Source organism: Pituophis catenifer, unplaced genomic scaffold (assembly GCF_029215685.1).
Source record: "Pituophis catenifer annectens isolate HBS135680 unplaced genomic scaffold, rPitCat1.0.hap2 SCAF_1, whole genome shotgun sequence".
In the NCBI taxonomy this organism is placed as follows: Eukaryota; Metazoa; Chordata; class Lepidosauria; order Squamata; family Colubridae; genus Pituophis; species Pituophis catenifer.
The window spans coordinates 196,113,915-196,126,186 of NW_027256881.1; the positions used below are offsets into that span (position 1 = coordinate 196,113,915).

Genomic DNA, 12,272 nt, shown 5'->3' on the forward strand with positions numbered 1-12,272 from the left:
TAACATGGGGGGGGAGGGCGGGGGGGAGAACCGGTTCGGTGATGTCATATCGTCACCGCTACCAGCTCGGCCGAACCGGACTGAACCGGGAGGAACCCACCACTGATACAGGGTGAAACTGTTGAGAATTATTTTCAATATAGATAGACCTTAAGGTCATAATTGGGACCGGAATTTTAATCAAAAGTTGTTGTGGTCACAAGTCAAAGGACCATATGAACGGACTTGATTTTACGTCCATTTTTATGAGTCATAAATCAAGTCACTGTGGTCATTAAGCAAATCATGTGGTTGTTAAGCAAGTCACATGGTAATTAAGTGAAGTTCATTGTAACTTTAAACAGTCATAAATGAATTACCCATATAACCATAGTTATCTCCCCATGATGCATTTATATTGTTATAGCCTTTTCAGCTTTTTGTGCACATGTCTGTATATATTTATTTGAATTGTTTCTAAATTGTTTTAATGTAGAAATGATTATGACATCCTTCTTATGCATGAATTAACACTGAAGGAAAATAACTGTAATAAGGGACATTTGTGATGCATTTGGTGACAAAGCTCAGATTAAAAGTTGGTGCAGATATATCATTAGGTACCCCATGTAAACATCATGTTTTTAATCAGGGCCGCAGGCTTTTTGTGTATAATTTTTTTTTAGTGTCATAACGTTTATTGTAAAGTCAAAAATGGAAACAAAGAGAAGCAAAGAAAAACAGCTCACAACAAATTAGGATTTATGACACCAAATTGTAGAAAAAAAAAAAAAGCTGATTACATTTTGGTGTCCTGTGAATAATTAAAAATGCAAACCATTAAATGAATGAAGCAAGACATCACATAATTAAATACTATAATGAAAAAAGTAAATACTATAACAAAAAAAGGTCTTGCCATGCAGAAATGGAACATTTCACATTCCATACAAATTTTATATTCTGTTCACACACTAGTAGTTTTGGCACAGAGTTATCACAGCACAGCAGAAAACATGTCTTAACTTTTCTAAACATGGTTGAAATACTTTCCATTTACATTTTCATACAAATTTGGAATACAAATAACATTATCTCCTCATTAATCAATATAAAACATTTCAAAAGTGTAAAAAGCAAAAAAAAAAACACCCCCACCCCCCAAATGATAATATGCTTGATCAGATTTCAACAGAGAGGCTTTACAAATTTCTGAAATAACATGAAAGTGTTTATGATACTTTGTCTCTATAATGTTTCTGGAATTATCTTTTACCTATCAAGTAAGCTTTAGGCAGGTTTTTCAATAAAAATAGATTAGATTCAAGTTTTGAAAAGAAAATAAGGATGTTTTTTTACTAGCATCTAAAAATAGAGCAGATACTTAGGACTGGAAGCCATTACTGCTCCTTGTGCTATTTTATTAAAACAAAAATGGAAAAAATGCAATGATTTCAGGGGAATTACCAAACCAAACGTTGCTCAAGTAACAGATTTATTAAACTGTATAGAAGATATTGTGATGCTAAAATAGCAAATTTTACTGTCCCTATTAATCCATTATTCCTCTGATCTATCACAACTTAATACACCAGGGGAGAAGATCTTTATAAACTTAGGTGATCAATAGATATTACATAGGATGACAAAAACACTGTATTCTATTATTAATTTATATGACACCATTTATCTTTTCTTTTAGGGGAAAAAAATTATGAAAGAGGGAAAAAATAGAATAGCTCCAAAGAGACTTCTGAATGCATTATGCCAAAGTATATTATAGTCTACTTCAGTGGTACTCAACCTTTTCTTCATCACAGATTCCTTTTAAAAACCTTTTGTGGCCACAGACTTAACTCAAGCTTTAAATAATAACTTTTCAAGCCTTCACGGACCCCCTGTGATGACACTGTGTGTCCCCCCCCAAGGACCATAGGTTGAGAACCACTGGTCTACCTGGATTCATCCTTGGTCTTCTGCACAATCCGTATTTTGATTTGGTGGAAAGGTGGAGAACACGGGACCAAGTAGCAACTTTTTATGTGAGATAGTCTCCTCTCTTCTAGGTAGCCTTTACTATGTACTCAGTACTCATATCAGGTTCAGATTTCCCTTAGAATATATCCATGGAACTTCTATATGACACAATTTCCACACAGTTCCTCTCCAGATGGAAGAGGCTGTAGCTGTAGCTTCCAAAATTCTCATTGGCTATGTTGCTGGGGAATGCCGAAGGTAATAATGCCAATACATCCACAGTGAGGAAAGTTATAGTATGATTTCAGATCCAATAGGCTTTTAATAGTTGTCCAAAACTCAGTAAGTTCTGTTTAACTATTTTAAAGCGTAATTGTCATGCTTTCTCATACAACAATAAACTATTATACTGTATACACTAGATTAGGACTTTCAGTGTTATCGAAATAAAACTGCTTGTATACCCAAACTTAGAAATGTTAAGATCTGATTGGAATATGCAGTAGCACAATTGCATTCTGTAACGCAGCATCCAAAATGAAGTTTTAGTAATGTCCTAATAGTTAATCCAGAATATTCAGCACTACAGTAAAACTTGGGAAATTAAATGAGTTGGAAATATGTGCGAAGGAGCTACTTTCAGAGCCTGTTTCTACAAGCAATCAGTATTTTCCCAATATCTGTGTATCTGTAGCCCAATGCACATAGAAAACTATCAATCAAGATAATTTACAAGGCAAACTTGTTCACTAAAAAGTAAGCTTCATGAGATTAACTTTACCATCAGTTATATTCTTACAGGATTGCAATTTAAACTATAATCCTTAGGAATATCCTAGACACTATAGGATTAATCAAACTATAATTTTTTTAGGATATAATGGTTTGAATTTGATATGCCTTCCAAGTCACTGTAGAAACTTTTTGCAGCTTTTCTTCTGTCTGAGAACTCCACCATAGAAAGCGGAGAAAGCAGACAAGGCAAGGGATGTGTTGAGAATCAACACAATGGATTCCCTTTCAATTATTTCAGGATGATAAAACATGTAAAATAAAAAGAAGTAACTCCAGGGAAGGGGGGAAAAAGTGTGCAAGAAGTAAGGAAGCCCTTTATCATTTTATAGATTCCTAAATTCTTAAAAAATGAACATTCTTAGAAATATGTGGCCTGATTAAGTGGAAGGTCCTATTCAATCAAAAGTTTTGTTTAAATTAACCAAAACACTCAGCTACATGTTGTAGCCCTAACCAGGATCCTAGGCTGTTTCTATAAAATTTTGTTTGAAATATAATCATACTTTGAGGAAATCTGAATTTTATGTAAGCTTTGACACAAGAAGTTGGTGGATTTAAATATCATTGCATTGTGTTCCTTTTTTCATTTTTACTGAGATTTTTATCAGCAGGAAACAGACAGAAATGAGAATAAATAAGCAAGAGTGTGGAAAATATATATTTATCACACAAGAGCGATCCAGCTATTCAAGAAATCTTTGTCTGAATTAGATTTTTTAAAAACTTATTTTACAATAATGCTAAGGACATGTTACTTGTATGGCAGGAAACCTATATTAGAATCAGTAAAACCAATTCCATTCTTTCACTTTGCCCAAATAGGTGAGTTGTACTGCCAGATAAAATGAGCATTTGAAACCATTTGTTTCCTATAAATCTTAATATATATACATTTGTGCACGCCTTCTAGTCAGTGTTGATTCCTGGTAACCATCTGCAGTTTTCTTGGCAAGGTTTTTCAGAAGTGATTTGCCCTTGCCTCCTTCCTAGGGCTGAGGGAAACTGACTGGCCCAAGGTTACTCACCCTGTTTTGTGGCCAAGATGGGACTAGAACTCATAATCTTCTGGTTTCTAGCCTGGTGCCTTAACCACTATACCAAACTGACTCTAGAATACAGCCCACTGCTATATGTATGAATCTTTGGAATTACAGCTATAAAACATGCAGGGAAACCCCGAATGGAATTATAATTTTATCTGTTAACCTGCTCAAGAGACCTACAAGAGGAAGGAACAATGATAGATGTATACTTAAAAGAAAACTCCAGCAGTTTCAGCATTAGTTTAGTGTTGAGCCATAACGATGTCAACAATAGATCAACATAAACAAAAAAACTTAAATAAACAAACAACCCAAAATTGTTTAAATTAATTTTAAATTTGAAAGCAAAAAAACAAAACAAAAAGAAACCACATAAAGGGTATAAACAGAAGGAACATGATTTCTCACAAATAAGAAAACAAAATGGTTCTGTGCAACAAAATGGTGCTCTGTTCTTACTCAGAAATTAAAAACATAGGATACTTTTTTCTCAATGTTCTTCTTTCTCTCCCTTTTGTAACAGACGTCAGACTAGAGTCCTTACAGCTTTCCTTTACTGCTAATCACTGTCATCCTCAAAATCGATCTCCTCATCGGTATCATCATCCTCATCATCCTCATCAGATAAGTCGAATTCATGGAACCCCAGCGCCAGGTTGACTTTCTTCCCTTTTCTCATAGAAGTGGTTTTGGAAGAATTCTTTTTGGCTTTCATATTGATCTGCATTCCAGAATGCAGGGTGGATCCCGCTTCATTCATAGAGAAGACATCCCCAAAACCTTGCATCATCAAGGCCTTCAGACTCTGGTTCATGCCAGCTACCTCCCCATTACTTGCGGCGGTAATCTGACATGACATCTCTGCACTGTTTGATTCCTCTGTTTTAGATTCAAAGTAAGATGCCTCAGACATTCTGGCAGCAAAAGGGAAGCAAAACTAATGAAAATGGAAAGGAAAGATAGAGGGGGAGGGGAAAGGAAAATTAGAAACCAATTAAAATCCCAGCAAAAGATACCACCAGATTAGTTAGCAGTAAACAGAAAGTAAAATGATTAGTGAATTTTAATACAAAATGCCAAGTCAGGATTTATTTTTTTAAGGACTTGGTTATCGTAACTCTATAAAAATATCAGAAACCTAAGCCATATATATAAGGTATTATAAGATATAAATTTTGTGTATCAGAAGACTGGGGGTTTTGTTTCTTTTTGGTAGTACAATCTAGTCTGAGAATAATTTTAACAAAGCAAAAGGAAAAACAATCAAAACATATTTTGTTTTCAAAATTAGTCTGTGTGTCAGTGTGTGTGTATGTGTATAAAATATTCCAGAGTCTCATACGGGGAAGAAATATTCTTGACAGACAAAAAGTGTGCCTCTGCAAAACTGTATATGGCTTATGTCTGCTTTATGTGCCCATTTTTTAATTGGAATCAAAAGCCACCAGTGGTTGATAATCAAATTAATTCTGGACAAATAAATAAAATTCTGACTCATCAGAATTGATAAACAATTCATCCTTTTTTTTTTTACTGGAAAATAACAATTAATAGATACAAGATTTCAGCTCTAGAGCAATGCACATGCTGTGATATTTTATGACAAAAATAATTTCCCATTATTTCCTGTAGGATAATATTTCATGCCACAAGTTATGATGGACACAAGTGCCTCCATCTCCTGGACAGTGGCTGCCAAGAATACATAGAAGTGGCTTATTGCCACACAGAGATTTTAAAAAAATAAAGCAGTCTGTATGTTACAGCTGTATGACATAAATACGTCCCCACACGCAGGCTACACTACTTGAAAAGATTCCAGAAGACAAGATAAATACTTATTCTGAGAGAATCCTAAGGAACTCTCAAAAGCTTCATACTCTCGAAGGGGATGGCATTCAGTTAATCCCTTTTGCTGATGGGCCCCTTTCTGTCAGGGAATGCTTTTATAGTCCTACTCTCTGCTACCTTCTTATGCTTGCTTGTTCAAGAGTTTTGGGGATCTGCCTGGAGACACGGAGGGTGGGAGACTTTCTATCTATGCAAACAGAAGTCTACAGTATATGCATTCTACTATATGGCTATGCATAAAAGAAAATAGGCAAGTTGTGATCTAACCAAGCAGAGGCATTTGTGGGGGTAAAAAAATGTATTATGTCATATTTTATTCCTTTCCACTTCATTGGCAATTGCTGGACATTTCTTTTTCTATACAAACTATTAACTACTGCCTGAATGAGACTTTTTGGCTGTCCCCTTGACAACCTACTTCCTGGAAAAAAAAAAGTGAAAGACTCTGCATTAATGCACGGATACTGCACCCACCAGCTGTGTTTTTGCAACAACTAATAGGGCAGATATTACATGGCCATTCTGATAGAGCTTTCTGGCTTTTTAAGGTTCCTGATAATGTATTTGATGTGAAGCTTAAAATTGCAGCCATTCCCAGTGATTGGGCTAAGCTGTTTCTTTCTTCATATAATTTATTTCTTCTCAGCCTAATCATACAAAGAAATGCATGTTCAAGCTCAGGCCAGAACAATGCTTAAATATACTTTGTAGTTTTGAAGGCTAGCATGACAGAGCTATAAGAAGTTGGAGTAGAATCACAGGATCCAAACCTCAAAACATCAGCCACCAGTCTGGTGTTAGTCAATCTGGCTCAGTATTATGTAACCTATTAATTTGTTGCAAAACAAAAACAAAAACAGTTGGTGAAGTGGAGAATCAATGCAAGTGTGCTCCAATCCATGTGGGATAAGGAAAAGGTTAAGTGAGCTATACAAACAGGACATACCTCTGAATGAATAAAAGGTCTCTACTAGAAGAATACTTTAAATGTTTGGCTTTGCCATCTGCCACACAGACCTCCTTTTAGATAAATAAAATAATACTCTACTTCAGCTTTAGCTCAATGCCTGATTCCTTTACAGCAGGGGTGGGGAACTATGGCCCTTTGATGACTTGTGGACTTCAACTCCTGAGCCAGCATGGCTGGATCAGGAATTCTGGAAGTTGAAGTCCACAAATCATAAAGGAGCCATAGTTCCCCACCTCTGCTTTACAGACACATCCATGTAGTCTACTAAGGAAATATAAAAATGCTTGCCACTGCCTTCTCTCGGGATATTTTTTCAACGTCTCCGTCTAGCCAATAAAAATATATAAACTATTTCAAAATGTGGAAGTTCTTTAGAATAGTCCAAAATGAGACAAAGTTTATATGTTGGGTCTTTTGTCTAGAGCAGGGTCCCCGACTGACACCGGGCCACAGCATGCCAGAAACCGGGCCACGCAAACAAGTGAAGCCCCATCCAAGGGATGCAGGCAACACTTGAAACCACGGCCCCTCCAGTCCGCAAAAAAACCTCTCTCTACGCAAATGGTCCCTGGTGCCCAAAAGGTTGGGGGCCACTGATCTAGAGACTCCGAAAGCAGCCAAGATCACCTGGAAAACCTACTATAGATGTTGCGCTTCTGATTCTCCTGCAACCACATATTGAAAGTTTGACACAGGCTTTGCTGTGGTTCCCAAAGGAGTTGGGATCAAGAAGCAAAGCTCAGTGGAGGGCAAACTATGGTTTGTTCACGTCATACAGAAAATGGGCGGCTTAGTATATTATGGAGCTTTAAGACACCTGGAAAGCTAAACACACTAAACTCAGAATAATCCTACTGCACTGATTTTAGTATAAATGTTCTTGAATGAAGATTAGAATCCTAATCCTAGTTGATTTTTACAAAGAGCAACAGAAAATTGCCTCACGCTGCAGCAGATGTGATTTGAGCCCTGCAACTGGCCATTTGTTTAAAACACCTTCCTATTCCATTCAAGTTTATTATCACTTGTCTCTACAGCTCCAAATTGCATATTGTGGGAAAAAAGAAAGATCTGTGTGTATTTGCATCAGTGCATTAAAAAAAAAAACCCAAATAAATAATAAGGCTGCTTCATACTGATGGCTTGCTACACTGAACACTCTTGAGTTACATTACAAGTAGCCAGTATTTGGATGCGTAAATCAGGACTAAGAGGGATGAGTTTCCATAATATATCCACAAAACTGCTCAATTTGTCCTCCTTTCAATTCCATGTCAATGTCACCACGATGTTTGACAATGACAGAGCAGGTGCTGAGCAGCTGCTGCTTAGTCCCTAAACTTGAAAACTCTCTGCTTAGCATGTGTCTCCATCTGCTTCCAATTCCTGACATAAGTTCTATACGCTAATTCTTGCATATTAATTAAGCTTTTCTTTTAAAAAAATAAATAAATAAAAACGAGAATTTCTTCCCCAAACTGACAATGAGCTGAGCTTCCCGGCTTAAAAAGATTGAATCACTTTTGCAGTAAAGGATGTCCCTGTAGAAGGACTGTAAATAGTTCCTGTTCTTACTGGAACAGTGAAAAAACAAGCTCACAAAACTTGCCTTTTTACCTGTATGCTATTTTACCATCTCATGTTACACCTGAACGGTTAGAAACAGCAGCCTTGACATGAATAAAGAATGTTTACTTTAAAAAAAGAAGAAAAAGGCAAGCACCTTAATCTTGCCTTTAAGCTACTCCCTACTTTTGTCCTAATTTCTTGGAGTGACAGGGCCGAGTGTAGTTACTCAGCATTAAAGGAACTGTACTTCAGTATTTATTCACCTATGCCCCATCTGAAATGAATTTTCAAAAGCAGTAATCCCAGATTAAATTTTTTTGCCTTGGAGGCCAAAAAAATAAAATAAAAATCGGTACAACGGGATTACATTTTGATTATGTAAACCCTGAGCTGCCTCAAGATTATTGAGGGCAGAGAAGAGAACTTCCTTGCCCTGCCTGTTGCAAGTTGTTATTTGTATATCAAGGCAATCCTTCACTCTGCTGAGCTTGAAGCTTGTCTTGAGATGAAAATAGCAGCTTCTGAAAGGGCATCTCTTGTCAGGAGCTAGCAAGAGGGAAGAAAGAGTCGAGCAGCTATCTACATAACAAAATGGGCACATCAACTAGACTGAAGCAGCTAACCTCTTGTCTGTTTTGACCTTGATTGTAGCATAACTCTCTGCTATAAAGCTGGAGCATGCTTCAAAATAACTCTGCAATATTGCAACCCATGCTATCCACTGCGTCTTTAGGTTAATTTCTCTAGCAATGGGGTTTAGTTTAGATAAAATTCCTGCGGGAGAAATCATTTCAAACCAATGACATGAAGCAAGCCCAAACAATAGAGCCGTATTGTCATTTTTATTTTTATAAACACCCTACTCTTGTTTTTCACCTGAAAAACAGAGTTTGGATTTTTTTGTTATGCCTCTTAGACCACAGATGGTTTTGCTCTGGCTTATACAAATCTGTAGCTTTTAATCTTTATCCATGTCGAGCTCTGTTTCTTGACCAAGGGAGAGCAAGATCTCATTGACAGGATGCTAAACTGGGTGCTAATCTAAGGTGCAACTAATCCTACCGCTGGCCTTTTATTAGTCATGCCACTTTACATGTGAGAAATGTATTTTTAAAAGCTGCAAATATGAGCTTCCAGTCATGTGACCCTTTGCCTGCAATCTAGGAAGATGCGGCCTTCATGGGATCTATTGCCTCAGTGTGTAACTATGGGGCCAATGTCTCATTTTTGCTCCTTCAAACCTCCTGAAGAGGTCAAAGGCTTGAGATGGTTTACAAATGCTAATGACTCCCACAGGTCAACTTTTTTTTTGTTTTTATAGCAACAGAAGCATTTTAAAGACGGGCCAGCAATATAATATCCTTTTCAAATGTCCTTTATGGAACCAAATCATGAGCCTTTATTCACTGGGATTTGAATTCTCCAGAAAAAGAAGAAAAATATGCATATCAGTTCAGCTCTTTCTTCCTCTTTTATCCAGATATGTATTTGCTCCTGCTTCCATTCTCTCAAATACAGGCCACTGCTTGACAAGACTCACAAAACATCTGCAATTTGTTTTTATATGTAGATGAATTCTGAAGTTAATTTCTTAAGAAGCGAAGGAAAAGGGGAGGGAAAGGTGGTTTGGAAGCGGTAAGGCTTTTCATTATTCAAAAATCTGACAGAAGCCTTTTCAGCTATAGGTCCCGGGGCTTAAAAGTACTTCACTTTCAATATCATTTTAGCCTTCCCTTTTCAAAAAACAGCATTTGCTTGCCATAGAAGGGCTGTATTAATATCCTATAGAAAAGAAGTTTACGCTGAGCACAATAGACTTGAGCACAACACTTTCCTTCAGTAAAGCCAGCCAGTAAAAAGTCGCAGCAAAAAGCAATAGTGCAGGATAAAAATCCCTTAGCCTCACTCAGGGAAAAGATCAGCTCATTACGGCTATGTTTCATGCTGTGAACCACATAGGTGATGGCCTATATCTTAGCTACTCAATCTTTGCAGACATTAAAGGAAGCCTATGGGCTACCTAGAGAGAACAGAGAACATCTTGCTTCTGGGAAACACTCATGCTTCATCATTATAGGCTACTCCATGTTCACAGCTGGAATACACATGCAGTGTCATTCATACGGATGCCATTAAGCTGTGCCTCAGAAAGAAGGTGCAGGGAGAGTGAACAGGCCAAAATCCCAACTTAGATTAAATGGTAAGTACAATGCACTCTGCAGAAAGAAGCACAGAAGGACAACACTCTGCAACATCTGCAGGTTTGATAAACATTGCAAATGAATGCTGGATCAAGAGGCAGTGGTGGATGAAGACTATTAGCTCATCAGTTTGGGCAGAAGTAAAATGCAACATACAGTAATTAAATAATGCAAATAGAAGCCTGGCTGTTTGCTTCCAACAGATGTCATAAGATGTTAAGGTAATCGTGTTCTGCTTGAAAGCTACTTCTATATATACCGGTTTTTATGCAGCCATTACTTGGGCATATAGATATCATTTCACTGCATATGAAATTAAGCGATGATGACTCCTTTAGGAAGCAAGATTCAGATTTAGATATAAAATGTTATTTATGTTTTGCCCTTTATACAGCAAAACAGTCATTTAGACATGAATGCAAATATTCCCGGTGCAATTTCTATGCCTCTCCCACCTGATTCTGTCTAAAATCACTACTTTTATGGATTGCATTATATTAATGGGAAGAAAAATCTGAACCTCCTTCCTGTGCTGCACTAATTATACAGCCATGCTCTAATCTCAATATATCTTACAGCAACAAGATTTGTCATTTCCGTAACAGAATCCAATGCCTGAAACATATCCATTTGCTTCTGAAAATGTGCAATCCATGAAGCAGCCTGAAGGCACAAAGCAAAGCAGATCACAGTCTGTTCAGTTTCTTACGTGGAGATCCCAGATTCTCCCCCAATCAGATGCTCTGTACTTCTCGAAGGAAAAGTGGGACATGAGTGTAATAACTACCGGTATTTTTTTTTTTAAAAAAAACCATCCCAATTGACCCAAGTTCTTAATATTATGACAGTTTCACAATACAGTGATTCAGAATTAAGCTACAGGGTTGAAGATCTGATATGCCTCCATAACAGAGGCATCAATGTAGATGAAACTGACTATTTCTTCCCATGGGATTGCAGGGGATTTCTGCTTTTTAACTTTGGCAAGAGCTCCAATTATACTTTGATTTTTTGGGGACATTAAATTGGATCAAAGACCTAGTACATCTTTGATTAAGCCCTTTGAATTTTGTAGATTTCATCTATGATTCATTTAAGTCTTTTTTTTTTTTCAGTTGGCTAGCCAAGAGATAAACAATTATGCTAAAATTCTATCAATATGTGTAGCAATCCAGATTCAAAAGGGAAAATGTTTTTAGAGTTATGTGGGCATTCATGTTGCCATTTCCTGTATTTCTTTGTGAATAGTTCCACATAATTTTAAATATGGATCTCTGTGTAGCTCTAAAAATATATACGGCTAGTTGTAAGACAAGACCCAGAGAATAATGGCATTTACTATAGACTGCAATCCAACATTGGCTTATCTGAGAATAAACTCCAGATTATTGCGTTGAAATTTACCATATGCTAAATTAATTTAGATGGATGATACCTTACTTTCAATGCAAATTTAACAATAATTTACTCGGACTATAATAAAGCATTATAATAAGGTTGCTTTATTTCTCAAAGTCGTCACCTATACTTCCCAACAGTTTTAAATGAAATCAGTTTCAAAAGATACGTCTAACAAAACATGGCCACTTAACAGTTCAAAGCAGGAAAATGTGACCCTTCTACCATATGAGTGCAAGTGTAGCTCAAGACATTTTTTAGATTCAAGTTTTTGTTGGATTTTCTGATTCCATTTTTAAACAAAAGCAATATAACAGTACTTACCGGTGTGTTGGATTGTTCAGTTAGCTTCTGCTCCCACATTCTCAAGCGTTTTTCCCTTTCCTTTAGTTCCTGTTCCTTAAAGCTCAGATCACGTTCCAATCTCTTCAGCCTTTCTAAGGTGGCCTCGATTTCACATCTAAATAGAGAGAAATTTGTTAAATTGTA

General features: G+C 36.7%; 1 protein-coding gene across 2 annotated transcripts in view; it reads right to left on the minus strand.

Moving 5' to 3' along the window:
- Positions 1–12,272, minus strand: part of MAP3K20 (mitogen-activated protein kinase kinase kinase 20) — a 105,624-nt gene that overhangs the window by 27,955 nt on the left and 65,397 nt on the right. Inside the window, exons 11-12 of one of the 2 annotated variants that reach the window (XM_070935790.1) lie at positions 12,108–12,243; positions 673–4,731 (exon numbers count right to left, since the gene is read on the minus strand). In XM_070935790.1, coding sequence (XP_070791891.1) covers positions 4,354–4,731; positions 12,108–12,243 — 514 coding nt within the window. In that variant the 3' untranslated portion in view covers positions 673–4,353. Of the gene's footprint in view, positions 1–672; positions 4,732–12,107; positions 12,244–12,272 lie in introns of those variants that run through there. The other variant, XM_070935717.1, reaches the window with a different exon arrangement.